Source organism: Somniosus microcephalus, chromosome 5 (assembly GCF_052327205.1).
Source record: "Somniosus microcephalus isolate GS21.2 chromosome 5, FLI_Smic_1.0, whole genome shotgun sequence".
In the NCBI taxonomy this organism is placed as follows: Eukaryota; Metazoa; Chordata; class Chondrichthyes; order Squaliformes; family Somniosidae; genus Somniosus; species Somniosus microcephalus.
Genome location: NC_140991.1, coordinates 276290308 through 276312865, shown reverse-complemented (window position 1 = coordinate 276312865; position 22558 = coordinate 276290308). Strand labels below are relative to the sequence as shown.

Sequence of the window (22558 nt, the reverse complement as noted above, 5' to 3'; positions counted from 1 at the left end):
CGAGCACAAAAGAAATTCAATTTCAACTGATTTGAATTATAGGTAATGCATTTGCCATAATGAGAAAGATCTGCTAATAAATTAGAGATGTTATCGGCAAGTTGCAGATATTGATAACCGGGCACATTGTTTTGGATCATTAAAACAGCAACGTACCTGTTGCATAAACTGCATGCTTTCTGTATATAATGCTATTCAAAATCCGCATGTGGTGATAAAAACCAACTCAATTTGCAAAGAAAATTCAATACTCCTGTGAGAAGTCTTGCACATGCATATAGTTACCTGGTAGACCACTTCGGTTGCACATGGCTGCAAATACAGAGGACTCCATCTCAATGTTTCGAACCCCTGCCTCATAGGCACAATGCAAGTAATTCATCTTATCCTGGGCAGTATAGTTGCAGAAAGCACCATCCAAACGGGCCTGGCCTGCAGAAAGTAAATACATTTCTTAACATGGACATCTTCCTCAGCATAATCAGTTATGGAACAGGGAATTTTATGAGGAATGTGGTAACGGAGAGCTTCAGACAATTTAAATGGAAGTAGAGCTGGATTGTAACATTTTGTGAAGCAATCATGAATATATAATGACCCAGAAATTCGGGTCAGGGGCTTCCCGCGGGTGCAAGCCCCTGACCTGCACTTACCTAGCGCGCCGGCCATTGAGCTCTGGGCCCCCGTGGAATTCTGATCCGGGGCCTGGTCCAGCTGCCGGCGCGCAGTGCTTGCGTATCCCAGGGGCACAGTTAGTTCGATGCGTCCCCTGGGATCACGTGGGCCATGGGGAGCTCCATTCATAAGTCTGACAGGAAGAGCTGTCAAGACTTATAAATACTACGGCCCTAAAACAGCACTAAATCTTCAAATAAATTTTTAAAAACATCGCATTTTTTAAATAAACTGTAAATTACATGAAATAACTATTTGAAATAATAATTTAAATTTTTGAAAAAAATAATTTTATTTTCTAACAGGGCTAACAATAAACTTACCTTGCTTTAAAGTATTTAAAAGTAATAAACCTGTGGAAAAAATGTTTTAATTTTAATTAATTCACCACTTACCTTGTAAAAAGCAGGCCTTACACCTGCTTTTTACATTTCTAAATTCTGGAGACTTACCCTCCTGGGAAAACCTGTAAAAAAAACGAAGTTCGATGCACACGCGTAGCCTCTCCTGCGCACGCGTTTGACCTCTGAACCCCTTCGTTCAGAGGAACAGAAGTGCCGGTTTCCCGCGCATGCGCAGTGCATGCAGGAAACCAGCACTTCCATTGGGCCTACAGGTGAGTACCCCGTGCGTACTCACCCGTGGAGACCCGAATGCCTGGGCCATTGAAACAATTTCTTCTTTGTCAATGTATAATATCCGTATTTTTTCTCCAGATAAAATATTAACTCAGCTGTAAACAGGAGTTTAATTTAAAAACACTCTCACGCATGTAAGTGCTATTTCTGTGGGGTGAATTTTAACTTGAAGGAGCGCGTGGTTTGGAAATGGGTGGGGGGGGGGGGTTAAAAGCGCGGAAATTGACCGCATCGGGTAGCTGGCTCCAACCCACCGACTTCCGCATTTAACTGCAGTGAGTTAGGCTGCATGCAAGCAACCCCCTCGGGAGAGGTGGGTTGTCAATTTCAATATGTAAATTGCGCAATTCAGCAATATTAACACGGCTTATGGAATTAACTATGGGTGTACGGGTTTCACGGGCTTCCTGGACCTTGCCAGTGAAAGCAAGGCAAGAACACACCGGCAATTGAGGGGGCTGAAGACATGACAAGGAAATATGCCAATAAGTACTGAAACCTCACAGCTGTTTTCTTGCCCGATTGTGTGAAAGGCTCTGTTCACAGTACTTGTGCTGGGAGGTGACTTTCACAACTTTGAAGGCTACTTTCACAACTTGAGGTTTGTACATCTGATCTCCACTTTGGAGCAGTGATCTATCAGATCAGCATGGCTGCCGCTTATACTGTTTTGCTTTGGACCGCCGATGAGGACCAAGGTGGCCAGCAGCCTCAATCGGACCAGCAGGAGCACCAGAAGGAGCAGCAACAGCCTGCTCCTCACAGACCTGCTGCTCCACAGGAAAGAGGGGATGAGCAGATAAGTGCAGCTTGCAGGAAGCCATACCCGCAACATAGGGTGTACAGGCAGAGGATAAGCTTCCTGGACGTGTCGGAACACCAGTGTCTGGAGGCTCAGAGTCTCGGGTCAGGTGGTGGTAGACATTTGCAGCCTGCTGGAACAAGACATGTTGCCAACTGGACCTGGTGGCCACGCTTTACCAGTGGCTGTCAGTCTTCAACTTCTTTGCCTCTTGCTCCTTCCAGGGCTCTGCCGGAGACATTTGCAGGATCTCGAAGTCAGCGGTCCACAAATGCATAACACAGGTAACTGATGGCTTGTTTGCCAGGGCTGGCAATTATGTCAGGTTCCAGCAGTTCACCCATCTGACAGCCACATGCAAATGCCACTCCCCCCCCACCCCCCCCCAAACCGGCCTCAACACATAGCAGTCCTGCAAATAGCCAAGCATCCCTTTCACAGCCCCCTGTTGCTCAGCATCAATTCTTGTCTTACCATTCATCACAAGCGAAAAGGCCACTTGCCAGGCAGCAACCAAAAATGGGCAACACGGGAAAGTGGTGGAAACAAATAATATTTATGTGGCTCAAAAAAAGACGGAAACTTAACAATCTAACATTGTGTAACACACCCATGTGCATACCCTTGTGAAACTACAAATCTTTACACTTCCTCTTCCTAGCACTTCTACCTGGTGTAACCCCTGTGGCTTCAGCAGAAGTAGAGACAGGCTGTTCAGATCCCTGTTCTGACTGCTGAGATGCTCTTGGCCGATGTCTGCCGGGTTTTGGAGCCTGTGAGGGCCCAGCCAAAAACTACGCCACCTGCACCTGTGCAGGGGCAGACTCTGTCATCAGAACACGAGGCAGCATGTGGGGTACTGAGTGAGGGAGGGGTGGGGGGACAAGGATAATGGGTGAGAAGTGGAAGCGCTTTGAGCCGAGTCCCCATTTCCATGTCTCCGTTCACCATCATCCCTCTTGTGGCCCTCCTGCACTTCCCTGCTAGCAATGAGCTGGAGAGCACTTTGCTGCAGATCAGTGGGATGATGAACGGCAAAGGGTACGGTTTCATGAATCCTATTTAAGGTGGCATTCATAGTGTGCAAGCCATTGGTGAGGGCCTGCATGTACTCCTTCGATTGCTGCATTTGATGCTCCATGCAGGTGACCACTCTTTCCATGGATGAAAACATCATCGCAAAGGCCTGCGACATCATGCCACTTATGCTTGAGACAGACTCCTCCAATCTTGCTGCAAGCGTGCACATCACGGCTGGAAAGCCTGCCAGTACATTACACATTCTTTGCTGCTGTTGCTCCAGAAGTATCCTCTTCATCAACTGTCCCCGAGGTTCAGCTAAGCAGAGCTTGGAGCATCCTGCGGCCTCCAACGCAGAATCTCCACTGCTGTCCTTGTCTCTTCCATCTGCTCTTGCTCATTTGTGATGTGTGAGTTACCAGGTGAAAACCCAACTATTCTTCCTTACCGGTCCCACCGAAGTGTGAATATCTGAGCTGGTGCATGAGTCCTGTGGCGTGCACCCTCAGAGTGAGTGACCTCCTCTGAGGGGTTGTCGTCGTCCTCCTGCACCACCACCTGCAGGATGCTTGAAGGTCCTGTGGGAGGTTAAAGACATGAATTAGTACTGTCAATGTAAGAATGTTTTAAGTGATCATTATGTACACAATCATATTTTACTCACTGCTGACATCAAGTCAAAATGAGTGAGTGTTGTATGCCATGTGGCTGTCTGACATTTAATTCTGTCACCAGGTAGTTCCCACCTCCCCATCTCTAATGGCCAAGCACACCAAGAGTCCACTAATGTCCAGTGCCTCTTCCTCTGCAGCTGTCAGTTGCACGATGGCTGGAGGGCCACCTCCAGTTCTCTGCCTCTCACTCGGTGTTCTGTGTTCTCTTCTCCTGCAAGGAGGGAAAGAAGAGATCTATGAGTGACAGTAATGGCATGTGTTGTTCGGATGGATGGAGAGCATTTGTTGAGGGTGACTGAAGGAGAGGCATGACATTGTATAAAGATGAGGGAGAGTGTCAGTGGTGGATAGACAGATGCTGATGTGAGAAAGTGCATAGTCAGAGAGGGATGTGTGCACCTGCAAGGTAAGGTGATGTGAGGAGTGATGTGCTGGAGCAGGCTTGAGAAGACAGAGTGAGGGGGTTGGCGTGATATGCATATCAGGATGTAGTTGAATGTGCCACTGTACTCACCTTTCCTACCCTACTTAGGTCATTAAAATGTTTTTGGCATTGAATCCAGGAGCATGGTACCACACTTCTGCTGCTGACCTCATAAGCAACTTCCAGCCACACATTCTTGGTTTCACTGGCAGGCTTCTTCCTCCTGTCAGTAGGGAACAGTATCTCCCTGTGGGTCCTTACAGCCCCCAGCATCGCATCCAGGGAGGCGTCACTAAAACGAGACACAGCCTTCGAATGTGTGCACTCCAATCTGTCAATTTGTTGTGTTCTACTCCCAACTCCAGAATCCATCACATTTAATGTTTGAAGTGTCCATTTAAATACTGGAGTTGAAATCGACTCATGCAGGTCATCGTCACGCCTGCTCAATCTAATTGGTCGGGAAACCTGGAAATGATGTATGGTAATGCAGTGGCTGGATTAAAAAGCCACTAACAGATGTGTTGCACTTACTTCCGGGTTTCCCGTGGGCTACTGGACCCGGACCTGCCACCCCCCCCGCACCCCCCACTGCTCCCAGCGTGTCAGCCACTTAAAATCCAGCCCAGTGTTTCTGAGATGTACAAGGTTTTGTGTTTCGGAGATATACATGGTAATACTATCAGCTCAGTCAAATTCCAAGTGTTGCGGCTCATAAGTGCTCAATGTGCGGGTTAGGTTTGTTACTGAGGAACTGGGTACATTCTTATTGGAAACCATTACAAGCTTATTGTGAAGAATTGGCTTTTGACACATTGAATTATCTCTCCTCTTAGGTAATGTGTAATTGAACATAATCAAACATCTTCAATTAGATTAATTTCTCTTAATTGATAGGTTGCTGATAAGACTTCATTCAGAAAAAAGCTCCAGAAATAGCACTTTATTGGAAAAAGTAGATGCGAGTAGAAAGGGGTTTAATGCACCAGAGAAAGTAAGCATTTAATCATGTGTTAAGAACTCATACTCCTCCAGAAGATGATTTTTAGTCATTAGTCCTAGTTAGTGTCACTGCAGCAGTGAAAGGGATTAATAACGCACAAGAGATTTTGGTACAGAAGAGTTTGTGTGTACCAGTGTTTGGCACTCATATCATAGTGGAGGAAGAGGAGAGCAAGATCTGGGAGGGTTTTTTTGTCAGCTGGTGTATGACATGTGGAAACCCATCATTATGTTTAAAAACTGCCAAAGCAAACCAGAGAAATCTGCAGAGATAGATTTTCTGTTTACTCAATATGGAGTGTACTCTCTTCCCACAGGAACATGCCCACTTGTTCAGGTCTAGGCTGGCAACAGTCAAGGTTTGGGGACCCTTGGGCAAGTGCTTAACCAGCTAAAAATGCATAGAGCACTGGTAAGCTTCCTGTTGCTTGTTTGGCTAGGACCACCCTACAACAACATTTATATAGCGCTTTCAACATAGAAAAATAGATGCATTCAAGGAGAAGCTAGATAAGCACATGAGGGAGAAAGGAATAGAAGGATATGTTGATGGGGTTGGATGAAGAGGGGTGGCAGGAGGCTGTGTGGAGCATGAACACTGGCATGGATCTGCTGGGCTGAATGGCCTGTTTCTGAGCTGTAAATACTTTGTGAAAACATCCCAAGGTGCTTCAGAGAGGGGTTTTAAGGAGGGTCTTAAAGGAGCTGTAGAACATACTATTTGCTGTAAAAGTTGACCAAATTTTACCATCATGCTTCGCGAGGACAAAGGCTGGTTGCTGTGAGAACTTTGCAAAATAAACTGTTTGACTTGTAAGCTGTAAAAGCTGCCAATTGTCTTTCAACAGCTATGGAAAACAAGTCATAGAGTCATAACAGCACAGAAGGAGGCCATTCGGCCTATTGAGTCCATGCTGGCTCTCTGTAGAGCTTATTGAAGTTCTGTGGGAACAGACTATGGACAGTGAAATCAGGGCAATAACAGAAACATCTTCAGACTGTGGAATGTACCTAGCCTTGAAGGTGCACAATTGCCTAACAGACTAGTGATAAGAGGGTCTGGGAAACATCTGCTGACCATTATGCCGTGTAGAGACACGTACGCAGTGGGAGGGTTGCCAAATTTTGGGGTATAAAAGGTACTGTTTCAAAACATTCGGTGCTGCAGTCGGGGCTATAGTCGTTGGTGACCTGGTCAGTTGCCAGTTAAAGTTAGTCATATGTCTATCATCGTTGAATTGACCTCTCATCTGGCGAATAGTAACGTATGTGGTTTTGTTTATAATCACCTGAGCTTAAAGAAAATGATTTTAGATGCTTACTTGTGATAAGTACATGAATTGAGTACAGTTTGTATTCTGGTAATTATTTGTAACCTCTTGTTGATTTTTAAGTAAAAGAAGTTTCACAGATTCATTGGGTTTTGTGTTGTCTGTTCCACGAGTCTGAATCCTATAAACTATAAGACAATCAGAACGTCTTACAGAGCAGATGAAGGTAGAGAGGTAGATGAGTTTAGGGAGGGAATTCCAGAATGTGAGGTCTAGGCAGCTGAATTCATGGTCGCCAATGGTGGAGCAAAGGGAGTGAGGAATGCACAAGAGGCCAGAATCTGAAGAGTGGAGAGTTCTGGGGCTTAGGAGGTTGCAGAGATAGGGACAAGGTTATCAAGGGATTCAAACAAGAGGATGAAAATGTTTTAAATTGTAGGCTTTGGAGGACTGGGAGCCAATGAAGGTCATCAAAGACAAGTGTGATGGATGACTGAGACTTGCTGCAAGATAATAGATGGGCAGCAGAGTTTTGGATAAGCTGAAGTTTACAAAGTGAGGAGAATTGGAAACCAGCCAGGAGAACACTGGAAAGCGGAGTCTGAAGGTGATAAAGGCATGGATGAGGGTTTCAACAGCAGATGGGCTGAAGCAGGAGCATAGGCGAGCGATGTTATGTAAGTGGAAGTAGGCAATTTTTGTGATGGGAGACGACATAGGCTTGCGGTTGAACAGGACGCTGAGGTTGTGAACAGTCTGGTTTAGCCTGAGAGAAGCCAGGGAAGGGGATGCAATCAGTGGCAAGGGTACAGAATTTGTGGATGGGTTGAACACACTGGCTTACCAATATGTAGCTGGGGGAAACTGCAGTTCGCCCAAGCCTGGATGTTGGACAAGTAATCTGACAACAGAACCAGTGGAGGGGGCTATACCATTGGTAGAGAGATGGATCTAGGTGGAGGTAACAGTTCAGGGGGCAGGAAGAGAAGCCATTGCAGGATATGTTATGACTACAACCTGTTAGGTAACACTGAAACCAAGTGAGGGCAGTCTCACTGAGCTGGATAATGAAAGAGAGGCATTGGAGGGGGATGGTGTGGCAGACCATGTCAGAGGTTGCAGAGAGTGCTTGGAGGGCCGAATGCACCATGGTCAAAGAGGATGTCATTTATGATTTGGATTAGTGCCATTTCAGTGCTGTGGCAGGGGCAGAAACCTGATCAGAGAGATTCAAACATGGAGAGAGAGATAAGAATGGATTTAGGAGGCAACGTTTAAAGACTTTGGAGAGGAAAGGAGGTTGGTCTTTGGGGTGGTAGTTTGCAAGGACAGAGGGGTTGATTCTCCCAGTTTTGAAAAGAAGTGGGATAGTATCTGAGGAGATGGAACCATTTACAATGTTAGCTAGCATGGGGACCAGGAAGGGAAGTTGGGTGGTTAGTAGTTTAATGGGACTGAGGTCAAGGTTGCAGAAGATTGGAGAGTGCATGAGGCAAGATGGGAGAGAAACTGGAGACTAGAAACTAGATCCCACATTGAAAAAGGAAGAGAAAGGCCTTTAAATCTCTCAAATGGTCATGAAGATCTAGTCCGAGCTAAAGCTCCAGGTTCCTTATAATACCAAAATCTCCAGGCTCCTTATAAATATGAATCAACAATTGTAACAGTACTCTTGAATGAATACATTAGGGATCCCTTCTTGAGCTATGCAAAGCCATAATACTACACTTGGGCGCATCCACTCCATATTTCAATGGTTAGCTCATTGTTCAAGATGGTGAGAAAAGCATGCTAGAGCCACTCGCTCACAACATACTATCGTCTACGAAATGGTGGTAATGTTCTTTCAAACCTCCCAGAACAGGTAGTCTGAGGCAGTCCCTTACAATGCAATTCAATACACTGTTGATGGAGACTTCAAGTATGGTGGTGTGGAATTTCAGAGGACAAAGGAAATGCAAGTCTCGTAGTAGATAATAACCTAGGCAGTGGGTCTATTACTGGACAAGAAAGCTCAGGATCAATAGGAGGACTGTAACTGAAGTGTCCACATTGACAATCAAGTCACTTGCACCATCCCTCATCTTTACTGCCATAGGGCCCTTCCAGGCATCCAGAAGTGACCTCTCCGGAGACACTTTTTTTTGCTTTTTGGACAATTGATTCTTCCTTTTCTGCCCATGAAAGTCACAGACTGTACCTTATAGTAAAAAATGAATTTTGTTCGGTTAGAAAGAATTTGGATTTTTATCACACCTTATCAAGGCTATAGGGATCTCCCAAAATGCTTCACATTCATAAGTTACTTTCTGAATTGCAGTCACTGTTGTTATGTGGGTGTACACAGCAGGCAAACATCAAATAAGATCAATGACCAGTTAATCTGTTTTTGACGGTGTGGATTGAGCGAGTGTACACCAGAAAATCTGACGCAATATTTATAGAAACAAAAGCATTTCTTAAAGCTTGCATACAAACACTTCAGAATATGAAATATTGCACAGCAGCAGATCCTTTTCATTCTGGCTCTACCGTTTTAAGATGATCTTCCATGCTTTCTTCTTGGATTCTTACAACAGTAGGAGATTTACTTGTCCCTACAAGTAATAAGTTATTCTCGGTATCTTCCCTCAACTGCAATGCCATCACTTTCAGAAGGTTTAGATTTTTGGAGTGGACCTGGCTGTGGTTAGCTCAACTCTCTGGGGTATGCAAAAACCAAATTAACATCTCCATTAGATTCAAAAACGTTTTTAGCTTTGGATGCATCTCTTATGAGCACATGAATCCAGAATACCTAAAATAATTTAATGCAGGACTCTTCCAGCCAGAGACAAGACTTACATTCCATCAATCTGAGTTGGATTCATACCTTAGGTCTCAAAGAGGGAAGTACTGACGTTTAATCCAATGTCATAGTCATCCACAAAAGTGCAGATTTTTCTGCATGTGACTCGCAGTGAACTCGAGAAACCTGTAACACTGGACTTTGTGACAACACCGAAAAATCTCCCAAACATCTCATGCCTGAACAGCTCTGATTATTACTGAAGTCTCTGTGTGAAGTGCTTTCCTTGAATATATTTCGTGTGCCCCAATGGATTCTTCATTATTGGTGTAAATTTCTATCTGGGGGTTAGGAAATACTGAGTAGAACCTGTTTCTCATTATAAAGAAGGTTCTGAAAGCTATGGCCTTGAGATTTAGCAATTTTAGATTTCCTACAAGAAAGCCTCCCTCTGTAACATGTTTCTAAATGTATGAGTAAACTTTGCTCCTAAACTCTGAATTGCTACAGTATTTAGTTTCTGTGATTCAATAGTCCCTTATGTACATGATTCATCTCCTTATGAAACTTGAACTTGAACTGGCCACTTGTATAAATTATCTGATATGTTCCATTGGGTCTGAAACTCTTCAGAACTACTTACTGGCAAATTTGGTCGTGGAGTTTTGAGAATACGATCTGGATTTTTTTTCTAGAAGGGAAAAGACCATGATTTGTTCAGGAATTTGAAAAGCATCTGCTCCTTGATGTAGGAAGACCATAAAGATCTATTCTGTGTTGTATCCACAGAAACTCTGGGCAGTATTTTGCGACCGCTATGGGTGCATACGCGCCCTTAGGGGCCGCGCAAGTTCTGGGTTTAGGCATGCAAAGCGCATGCAACAAAACCCGGAACTTACGATCTGTCAAGAATCTTCATGACAGATCCTCTGCATCCCCGGGAGATGGGCCTCTGCGGGTGGAGAGTTGCGCTATTTGCCTAGCAGGCGTAAGGCCTGCTTTTACCAGATTAAGAGTTTTGAAAGATAGAAAAATAAAATGTTCTCACTCATTTATACATTAAAAACCCTGTCCAATAAGATAAGTTTATTCTTAGCCCCGTTAAAACATATAGGGGGAAAAATTCGGTTGCTTTGCGCCTCCCGTTAGCGCCCTAAGGGGGCGCTCACAGGGCTCAAAGGCCCTAGCGCCCGGGCATGGCGCCGCAAACACCCCCCACGAAATTCAGTGGGAGGTTAGCGGTGGCAGTAACCGGTAGTGCCCTGCGGCGCGGCGCCTCCGGCGATGGTGTCATCGCCATGCGCAGCGCCCCGGCCGCAAACTTGGCCCGTGCCCCCTGACCTACCACCGGACACTATGTCCGACAGGGTCAGGGAGGTGTTTTTCCAGCCGGGGCGGCGTAAATTAAACGGCAGCTACTGGGTGGCCATTTTTATTTGGACTACCTGCCAGCACCTGCCCCCTCTTGCGGGGTGCCAGCTGCGATTGGGCAGCCCGGTACTCCTTGAATACCAGGCTCTTTTGCTGGCACCCCGCTCCCCGGTGGTCCAGCAGGGCCCCAGTGCGCACTGCGCTAGGCCCCTCCCCTTTAATCAGGGGAGGGAGGTCTGCAGTACTGCGGCGCTATGTGCTGGCGCACGTGGCGCTGCTGCACATAGCGCCGTGATATTCAATGGAAGCGCTCCAAGAGGGAGGGGGAGTGCTTCCAGTAGTGCCCCACCTCCTGCTTGGGGCGCTACCATTCAATTTCGGGCGCTAACTTTTTTGGGACGCCCCAGCAAAGTTATCGCCCCAATGTTTTGCCAATTTTTGACCCATAATTTTATTTTTCAAAAAATAAAATTTTAGTTTAAAATACGTACATACGGAACTCCCACAAGTATGAATGGGGATTCCCTTCTTTTATTGGTTGGGCCGGCCCACATGAAACCAGGGGCGTTTGCGAACCACATGCACCTCTGGGATACATGGGGCTCTGCCCGCATGTACCCGGAGAGGTCCAGGATTGCAAGCCTCCATACCTCCCGGGCCACCAGGTAAATACGTAGATATTTTATAAGTCGGAGGCATCCGCCCGCGGGAAGCCGCTGATTGCAAATTTTGGACCTCTGTCCTAAAATTGAATTTTGCAGATTACTTTGAGGGGGTGATTTTTTTTAACGATATTTTAATGACCTTACCCATCAGGCTGTTGCCCCTGAAAAGTGGCTGAGTTTATTGTTAATTGGTGCTGCACAAACCTTTATGGTTTTATTATTAACTGCAATCGCATTGACTACTAGTTTGAGGTATTCAAGGTATTTATGGGGATAGGGCGGGAAAGTGGAGTTGATGGAGAAGTTCAGCTATGATCTTAATGAATGGTGGAGTAGGCTCGATGGGTCGTATGGCCTACTCCTGCTCCTATTTCTTATGTTGAACAGCCAAATCACACATGAAAGCAGGTTTGAACTTCAGGCAACAAATTTGGCGTAATAGTGCAGAGCAGATTAGACAATTGGGGGGCTGTAGTCAGCGGGCCCAATTCACAATTCCCCCCTTTTTTCCGGTCATTAAAATTAACAACCAGAAAGTTAAGATGGCCACCCATTGGGCCTGCTAACTTTCATGCCCCAGCTGTTTGATATGCCTTCCTATCGAGCGAGGCTCCTTCCTGGAACACCAACTCATAAAATTTACCTCCCACATCTCTGGGGCATCTGTCAAATCTTCATAGTGTCTCCTTCACATAGATCAGACTGTAGAGTGTCCACAGCTGTTTGCTGGGTTTGCACAATGTTGGCAAAGTAGATGGAAATTTGTAGTAATGTTGCTGAAGTTTTAGAAGTCCTGAAGTTTGGTATCAATACTCTAACAGTGATATCCTGTAGGGCTAGTGATATCCTGTAGGGCTAGTAAGGCATCTGTTAGAAAGACAGAATTATGCATCACATTGATGCTCCCATAGTCACCTTTGAAATGCTCCATATTTGCCCATTTTAGAGATTTTTTTTGAGATTTAAACTCAAGAAAAAGGCATATACACTTCTCTGGCTGGTTCCAATTTTGAAATTTGAACACGACTATAGACTTGAAGATGGGGTATTTCTACCATGACAAGTTGAACATTAATAATTTGGAAAATAGCAGGCATCTTCAGACCAATCAGACATTTTCAAGTTGTGTAAATAAATTCTGGATACTTGCTCATTTTGCACTGGAACTACTACCCAAAATGCTTATCTTCAGATGATGAGTAATGAATTGGTTTACTGGAATATTGGTGGTAAGATGCCTCTTAGGCCTTGATTTTCTATTCAGGTGTGATCTATACCTTATGCGATCCATTATCTGAGCTACTCAAGTCTATTTTAAGCTATGGTGCCCTCCCTTAACAGAAGCAATTAAATCTAAAGTACTTTGGGGGCGAGTTGGCTGAAGCAAGTGCACAATAGCAAGGTCTCCGATAGCCATGACCAGCCTGGCTATGATGACTGGCTATTACTTTCCACAGGTAGAATTTCTACATTCTACGTCAAGGAGCCCAGAGACCATGCATCAAATTATGTTTGACATGCCGAGGTCATGCTGCTCAGGTGGCTCTGCAGGGTCAGCCATTGAGTAGTGTGAAGGTTTGAGGATCAATCCCTAGTTTTCACTGAGTCAGTGGATTTCAACCTGGGCAGCAGTAGGGACATTACAATTCGCATCAACCCCCTCTAGTTTAGGGAAGGATTCCTGTTCCTGATCATTGTCCAGAAATCCTTGCTGGAAGTGCACGTGTACATGTTGGGTGAGAATTGGGTTGAATAAGCTTGCTGCCACTCCTTATTAAATGCCACACACGAATAATGGATGCTCGGGTCAGGTAATGAAGGATGACCAGTGGCCATGGAACCATATCCAGCAAGGAGTCAACACCTTCAGGAGAGATGGGGAGAAAATTGATGAGAAAAAAAATGCAGTGTTCAAGTACAAAAGAAGCTTAGATGGTGCTACCATTCAATATGTGGTTCCCCACACTTCATTGTACTTGTTTCTCATACTGTATGGAGCTGTTGTTCCCAGAGAACTTTGTTCTGCAATAATACTTCCTCTGCAACTATGTGGAACTACAATTTGCGATGGAGAACAAACTGCAAAAATAAATGGATCTGTAGCATAATGGCAGTTAGTCTGACAGCAAAACTAAAGCACTATAATTTTCTGATAGGTGTATTTTATCAGCAAGGTTAAGAAATGGAATGAGTGGGTGCCAATATTCTCAATCTCAGGAAAACATTCTAAATGAATAAGATGCTAACAACATTATTAACAATAGAAAAAAATTAATTTGCTTAACGTCCTCACACTTAAGAGGTGAGACCACAGTTGGTGGGTGAGAGCCGTTAAATGTGCAATTACCATCAGTACGTGTGCCCTTTGTCCTGCTTATGTTACTTTTTCAAGCTTTTCCTGAAATTCTTTGTCCATTACATTATTTTAGCTTTAGAAGCTCTTGAGCGCTTTATGAGGCTTTTATGGAGATTTACGGCCTCAATGATGACCTCCCTAGTTTTCCGATTCCAGGCTGTGTCTCATACATGGTAGGCCTCCTGGTGGTGTGAGAAGCCTAGTTTGCCTTCTCCTACCATGTGCCCTCTGCAAATTTTGCATTTATTTTCCATTTATTCAATCTTCAGGTCTTAAGTGATGGAACAATATTGATACTAATTCTGCTTCACTGAAGTGGCAGCAATTATGCATTATACTGTCCATGTCTCAGTTGTAAGACTTCATTCTATGAATGCAAGGAACATATAAGCATTATGGAAAGTGGAATTATGAGGCAAAATGGTGAATTAGTGCCATTTTATAAAACATCTAGTAGCCAAGTGACAACAACATCAGAGCACTGCACTCCAATGCAAAACATTAAGTCAAGACAGGGACTAGATAGCTCCAGGGGTTCACTAACTACCTTTCCCCTCTAATCTAGGTTTGAATTCAACCTTGGATAAAAGTCTCTGCTTACTGCATACATCCTATGTGAAATGAGTTGGACAGACTGAGTTTCTGGTGGATGTAGGTCCACGGAATACGCTGATGCAATCCACAATTTTGCAAACTTGCTTAGAGAATAACTTGTGGGGAAAGTGGAAAACTTCATATTGTGTGGAAAGAGTGGAATTGATTAATTCTTTGGAAAGATTTATGGGCTGAGTAAAAAGGAGGAAGAAAGGTTTGTTGACTGACTGCTAGAATTGCTGGGAAAATCACCTGTGGAACCAGTGTTGTGAACCACCATTTACATCTGTGGAGCTATATGTGTAAATCAACACAACCAAATTAGAAGTGCTTTCTCTCAAATACAGAGGCAAATTATTTTCCTATAAGCTTTCAATGGTCATTGTATAAAAGCAGATTAATGAGCCACAAGGGATGGAGTAGTTTTACTACCTGAATAGATCATATATAAGTAGCATATTGGTTAGGCATAAAAAAATCATTTCCATAGCACCTTCTCACATCTTCATGAGATTTGGAAGCACTTTACATCCAATAAATGACTTTTAAAATGTAGGTGCTGTTATTAGGTAAACAATTTAAATCACATCATAAACTGCAACAAAAAATAAGATACTCTTGATAAACATCAACTTAGCCTCAAGTCTGATTCTTTGCAACAGTATTTGTTTCTCTGTTCCTATTTCAAATGTCTTGAAGTGGAGATTGTAGTTGGTGTCATGTTTGACACAAGAGGGTAAATTTTACAAATTCCTGCTTCCAGCACAGAGCTTTGCTTACTGGGACCATTATATTGGGAATTATATTCGTGTGCAGAAATCAGTGAGCCCCAGGGATCATATTCTCCTGTGGACAGAAAATCCAGTGGAGGGCAGTGACCTCTATGCCCAAATTCCAGATATGCTCTGCTGACAGGCTAAGCCCTGAGCTGGAAGGAAAAATTTGTAAGATTTGCCATAATGTTATGTCCAGTTATTGACCATGTTACATTCAAAACACAATATAAACACAAAACAAAATTTAAAAAATTTAATGATTACTTGTCATTACTTACTATTTTTATTTGGTTTGTTTTTGCTAACACCAGTGTCATGAATGGGCAATTTTCAAGACTGAGTCACATCATTTAACGAAAAAGCAGTTTTATGCCATGTGTGTCACTTGAAGATTGTGACAAACATTTGAATCTTAGCCTTTGGTTTTATCTATACTTTTAAAATGGCCCAGAAATTCGGGTTCCAACGCGTGAGTACGCACGGGGTACTCACGCGTAGGCCCAACGAAAGTGCCGGTTTCGTGCATGCACTGCGCATGCGCGGGAAACCGGCACTTCCGGTCCCCTGAAAGAAGGGGTTAAGAGGTGGAACACGTGCGCGGGAGAGGCAGCGCGTGCGCATTAAACTTACGTTTTTTTTCCAGGTTTCTCCGGGAAGGTAAGCCTCCCGAAGTTAGACATGTAAAAAGCAGTCGCAAGGCCTGCTTTTAACAAGGTAAGTGGTGAATTAATTAAAATTAAAACATTTTTTCCACAGGTTTATTATTTTTAAATACTTTAAAGAAAGGTAAGTTTATTTTTAGCCCTGTTAGAAAATGTAATTATTTTTTTCAAAAATTTAAATTGTTTAAAATAGTTATTTCATGTAATTTATAGTTTATTTTAAAAATTTGATTTTTTAAAAATTTATTTGAGGTTTTAGTGATGTTTTGGGGCTTATAGTATTTATAGGTTTGACAGATCTTCCTGACAAACTTATGAATGAAGCATTCCCTGCTACCATTGGCTCTCCATGGCCCACGTGATCCCAGGGGACACATCGAACTAACTGCGCCCCTGGGATACGCAAGCACGGCGCGCCGGCAGTTGGAGGAGGCCCAGGATCGCAATTCCACGGGGGCCCACAGCTCAACGGCCGGCGCGCAAGGTAAGTGCAGGTCGGAGGCTTGCACCCGCGGAAAGCCTCCGACCTGAATTTCTGGGCCATTAGCAACTCTATTTATCAAAATGTCAGGCATGCCTTCTCAGAACTTCAAGAGAGCTGCTGGTGTCATCTCAGCTACAGGAACTTGCTGCTTGTTTTTTGATCTGAAAATCAATTTAAGTTAAAGTGCTTCAAACCCGGTTTAATGTCTATTGTGGGTTGAATTTCCCAAACCCAGATGTATTTTTATGTATACTTCAACTTTATGACTTTGTCTTGCGAAGGCACTGTTTGGTATTATTCAACTGATCACCTCTTTTGACAATCCAAATGTCAAAGCTGATACCTGCTCTTCAAAGCAATTGTTATATAGAAGGCCAGTGCATTGTGTTAAGGAGTTCAGACACCTACTATGGTTCATGAACGTATAATAGATTCTGTAAGCTGCTGTTCATATTAATCCTCCAAAGACCATATTACTGGTTTGTTTGATTAACATCTTGTAAACTGTCTTCTGAACCATTATATTGTGTTTTATGTCTCGTTTATTTCTGTAAATGATTCTTTTTTAAAAATAAGTTTGATTTTTAAGTTAGCCTGCTATATACAGTGCCTTACATGGCTGATATTTTCTGTCTTCTGCAGTGATAAGACATGGTGGGGGAGAAATTGGGTGAATAGCGCCACCTGTTAGCGCCTAAAGAGGCAGTCAGTGGCTGTAGCGCCACTGGCTGCGCCTCCCGCGATATTCAGCAGGGGCGCTAATGGTGGCATTAGCCTTTTGCGCTGCGCCGCCACCGATGACGTCATCGGTGTGCGCAGCGCCCCAATCGTGCCCTGATCGCGATATTTGGTAGCGAACGCCGCTGTAGCGCCGTTCGCTACCGCGCCCGGTTCACGGGGCCTTGCTGCGCCGGCAGAGGCGCAAGTTAAGGTGGAGGTGCGGGGCGGCCGCTTTTTTGGCGGCCGCCTGCCAGCACCTCCGTCCCCGGCCTCCTGGTCCCCCCCCGCGGCATTGCCAGCTGTTTCCCGAGAGCCCGGCACTTCTCCTTGGTGCCGGGCTCTTTTGCCGGCACTCGCGATCGGGGCTCGCGCTGCTGCAGGCCCCTCCCCCTTAACAGTGGGAGGAAGGCCTGCAGTAGCGCTGCGAAATTCACTTTCAGCGCCCTAAGAGGGACGCGGAGCACCTCGAGCCGTGCCCCGTCTCCCTCTAGGGACACTTCAGCTGAATTTGCGGTGATCGCTAATGCGGCGATCGCGGCACAAATTCCAGCTCCCAGGCGAACTTTGCGCCGCTTGGGCGCCTCAGGCCAATTTCTAGGCCAGTGAAATTCTACATACAAACTTATCTAAACTGCAGGGCCAGTGAAAATAGTCTGGAGGCCACAAGGCGCTGAGAACTCATTCATGAGAATAATCTAAATATAAAGCTGGGGTATCTAGGGCAAAGGTAAAATGACCCCAAAATATAACAGCGGTGCAGAACTCATAGACCAAGATCAAAATTTAAAAGAAGCAAAGCAACAGATTACAGTCCAAAAATTGATGCGCAAAAGATCTCAGCAAGTGATGGACAAAAAGTTACAGTTAGCTCATACAACTGAGTTGCTAAAAATTGAAGCAATAAAGGAACAATGCAAAGGAAGACAAATAAAAAGAATGTGAATGAGGCCAACGCAAAGGAGAGGGAGGCTGATGACGAGAGACAGGCTGGCGATTTTAAATGGAACCATTGTGCTGTTGAACTGACAGGGAAACATATATTGACAGCAAGTCCAGTAGTTGAGGGTACAGATCATTTAAGCCATGACTCTGTTGGGAATCTTTTCATTAAATCTAAGCTGAAATTTTTTTAAAAAGGATTATATTGAGTTTTATTAGAGATTTTGAGTTATTAGCAAACCACCAAAGGTAGAACAGAGAGACTTGGATGAATATCTGATACCATCACTTGGCAGTGAAGTGCTTGTGTCTTTATCTCACATTAATCTGATGGGCATCACAAACTATAAAATGTGTTATTCTAAATGCCTATTACTAAATGCCTAAAGCATACAGGCAAAATTAAAAGAAACGGAGGAAATCTCCAGATAATATATACAGAGGATGTTACAGGAAACTTTGTGCTATCCGGCACCCACGGGACCGAGCTGCTGCCGTTGCCTCAAAACTGCCGTACTCTCCAGAGTTAATGTTGAGAGATACGGAGATTCTTATCTCCGTATTTGACAACAAACACTGTTGCTGAGCAACAGCTTCTAAACACTCGGGTGTGGCCTGCAAGCTCTGTAGCTGAAGCTGTTGCTATAGCTACAGACCTTGCACAGCTTGACTGTTCAAACAAAGCAAAAAAAACAAACAAAAAGAATAAAAAACGGCTGCTGATTTTTGCCGGTGGCTCCAGATTGCCGGATAGCTCACCTCCGGATAGCACAAAGTTTCCTGTAGTTAGAAGCCATTTGGAAATTATGGCAAGAAAGTGAAAATGCCAAAGATCATCAACTTTGTCATCTAAAGTTGGGGGACTGATCTTTAGAATCGGGTCAAGCTGATCTAAAGATGTAGGTCTAGAAATTCAATGGTGCTATGCCCGTTTTTCATGCATTAAATGGGCGCCTAAGACTCCAATATGGCGGGCAGGAAGCGTGCTCATTATGAGCCAGATGTGCGCCTCCTGCCATATTGATATAGGCAAAATACAGGCATCCAGGGCCCACGCCTGAAACAGGCGTTCGGCCCTTTGCATTGTAAATAAGAGGCCTGCTGCCTGTTTGAGGCTCCCTGTGCAAAACTGTGTTGCCACGAATGCAACCGACGCTGGGCTGACTGCGTTCAGAAAAAACAGGTTTACATGCGGCCTAACCAGCAGTCCTTGAAGGGACAGCTGGAGACCACCACCAAAAAGGTAAGTTTTTAAAAAGATACTTACCTGAATGTGGAGACAAGAGGGGCAGGAGTGCTCCTCCCAGCTCCACATTAAAACAATGACAAGCTAATGACTCAACAGCAGCTCTCACATTTTTCTGCAGAATATAGTTTCTGATTTTTGGTTCATAGTTCTCCAGTAAAATGTCCATGACCGTCACCATAATCTCTTGCACCACCTCTCCATTAGAATATTGTTTCTTTTTTCATGCCAGAGCCCAAGCAATTTTGTAACTGGACAAAGTTATAACTTCTGAAGACGAGAGAAATTCTTTCAGAACTGTTGATTGAGAGTTGATTTCAGTCGAGAAACTTCATACTCTTTTTCGCGAACCAATTGGAAATTTGTCAAATTCCAAAAGTTCAAAATGTTTCTTCAAATTATCTACCTTGTTCTCAGCGAACAACTTTGTGCATAAAATGCAAAGTGGTTTCTCATCAATTTTCGCAATGACAAACTGAATTTGCCATTCGTCGTGAAATTTTTGTTCAATTTGCACCGAATCTCGACAGATTCCGTGAGAGGGAAAAACTTGAAACTCGAGTTCAATGTGGGAAAGTGTGAGATCATCCACTTTGGATCCAAGAAAGACAAATTGGAGTATTTTCGAAATGGTGAGAAATTAGGAACTGTGGAGGAGCAGAGAGATTTGGGTGTCCATGTACACAAATCACTAAAAGCTAGTGAATAGGTACAAAAAAACAATCAAATAGGCTAATGGAATGTTGTCGTTTATCCCAAAGGGGCTGGAATACAAAGGGGAGGAAATTATGCTTCAGTTGTACAGAGCCTTGATTATTCCCTGTCTGGAGTACTGCATTCAGATCTGGGTACCAAGAAGGATATATTGGCCTTGGAGAATGTACAGTGCAGATTTACTAGAATGATGCAGGAGTGGGGTTGGGTTGGGGGGGGGGGGGTGGTGTCAGGTTGCATAAACTTAGCTTGTATTCCCTTGAGTATAGAAGATTGAGGGATGATTTAATCAAGGTGTTTAAAATGTTAAAGGATTCAATAGCGTAGATCAAGAGAAACTATCTCCTCTGATGGGAGAATTAGAGCCAGGCCATTCAGGAATGAAATCAGGAATCACTTCTTCACACAAAGGGTAGTAGAAACCTGGAACTCTCTCCCCCAAAAGGGTGTGGATGCTGGTCAATTGAAACTTTCAAGACTGATGAGGGGGTTTTGATCGAGCACGTACGGAAAGGGTTTTAAGGGATATGGTTCAAAGGCGGGTAAATGGGGTTGAGGTACAGATCAGCCATGATCTAACTGAATGGCAGAACAGACTCAAGGTCCTGAATGGCCTCCGCCTGTTCCTATGTTCATTTTCAATTGGAGGCTTCACTGTGCATCAGTCAGCTCTCCAAAAGAACGATTTGCAGAAACTGTCACTGTTTCTGGTTTTCTTGTTATTCCAATTGGTTGAACTGACCATGATGACAACTCCCCTCTCCAGCTAATGTGGCTGGTGTTTCCATGGTGCTGAAATCTGGAGTTTTCACCCATGTTACACAATATTTCAGTAGATAACCAATAAGCGGTAATCAAGGAACTAAAGTACACACGACAAACAAAAAACACTCACATACACTGCTTGTCTTACCATTTTACCAACAAACATATAAAAAGTTTAAAGTATACATGCATACACCGTGCGAGAGAGTATTGTGATCACGTACACAACAATGATGTCTATTACTCACCTTTGTTTACCAATCAGAAATGCAATTCGCCACATATAGCTAGCAGCTAATGTATTGCACAACACAGACACATTTTCTGTCTTGGATGTGTTACCAAAACTTACATAGATATTGGGGCCAGTGAAAATCCTCTGGAGGCTGCCAGCTGCTGAAAAATCATCTGTGACAAAAATCTAAATACAGAAGCCAAAGTATCTAGAATAAGATGGGCGGAAGAGGCACAAAAACATTACACCATCAAATACTGGGCTAAAAATTCAATAGCCCCGAAAACAGGCGCAGGGATCGCAATGCGCGATTAATCTCCGCCCGTTCAAAGTAATGCAGGCAGCTAAACCTGCTGATGAGTGGCTGCACGCTCAGCAGGGGGCCCCAAGTTTGCGCGAGGCTAGCGCCAATTAAAGCTAGCCTGCACCTCGTAAAGGGGAGGTGCAGTTTGACGAGACCAGTTGCTGGATGTCATTCCAGAAGGCAGTTTCAACTGGGAAACATTCAGCAATGCCAGAGAACGCTCCAAGGTTCTCAGAGGCAGCACCAGAGGTCTTGGTACAGGAGGCGGAGAGGAGAACAGAGATCCTGTTTCCACAGGGGGCCAGGGGGCCCTCCAGACAGATACTGTGATGGCAGTGGGAGCAGATAGCCACGGAGGTCAATGCCAACAGTGTTGCTCTGAGGACCTGGATGCAGTGCCGGAAGAAGTTCGATGACCTCACACGAGTGGTCAAGGTCAGTGAATGCATCTTCAAATGCCTTATCCTACAAACTGCATCACTAGCCTCACATACTACTCAATTCACCACACCCCCATTACTCAGCTACCAACAATCTCTACCAATCACAACTCACATTCATATCCTCCATCTCACCCTCATACACTTACCATTGCTGCAAGCCTTACAACCATATCTCACAGCTTGCACGCACTGCCAGCTGTTCAACCATGGCAGCCACATCAACCAAACACACTCTCTGACATGCTTCCCTCTCTCCTGCAGGACAAGGTGGCACACATCTGTAGGCAGCAGCAGCTAACCGGAAGGGGATAGGCGCGCCTTCATATCCTGACCCCGCTCGAGGAGACAGTGCTCAGCATAAGTGGAGTGGCTGTGACTGAGGCCGGGGCCAACGCTGGCACTGAAACCATTGAACTTTATGGTCATACCTAATTCCCCTTCTCACATCCCACTTCCCCCTCATCCCACAATCTCTTCTGACTTACAAGCTGCAGATGGTGTAAGCATGCGCCTCTTGCTTCCCTCGCCACCCCACACCACAACCCTACCCCCATTTCAGAGACCCAAGAAATCCAATCTGGCCAGGTGGTGGTGAAAGAGAAAGAGGCGAGTGATGATGTAGAAGAAACACCGTCACTCAATCTGAACCTCACAGCCACCAGCTCGGATACTGGCACTGCGCGGCCTTTGGAGGTTAGCTTAGAGGCGGGAGCTGCACATGGCGAGTCACCGGGCACGAGTGGGGTGCAGCCAGGGCAGAGGAAAAGGGTAGCACAGGTACCAGCTCCCCGGAAGGCGAGGTTGTACATGAGTTCCACTGCACAGGACTCAGATAAGGACTTCAGTGGCGCAGCCTACAGAACAATGTTGATGGGTATGCACAACGAAATGCTTGGTGCATTGGCAGGCCTGCCAGAAAGCCTGAATGTCATGTCAAAGAGTATGGTGGAGTCCAGCTCCAACCTTGCACAGGGCTTTGTGCAGAGCTTG

At 44.7% G+C, this 22558-nt stretch overlaps 1 protein-coding gene across 1 annotated transcript in view; it reads right to left on the bottom strand.

Moving 5' to 3' along the window:
• Positions 1-22558, bottom strand: part of LOC147117749 (uridine phosphorylase 1-like) — a 110389-nt gene that overhangs the window by 23350 nt on the left and 64481 nt on the right. Inside the window, exon 7 of the mRNA XM_085988991.1 lies at positions 286-432. Coding sequence (XP_085845117.1) covers positions 286-432 — 147 coding nt within the window. The remainder of the gene's footprint in view (positions 1-285; positions 433-22558) is intronic.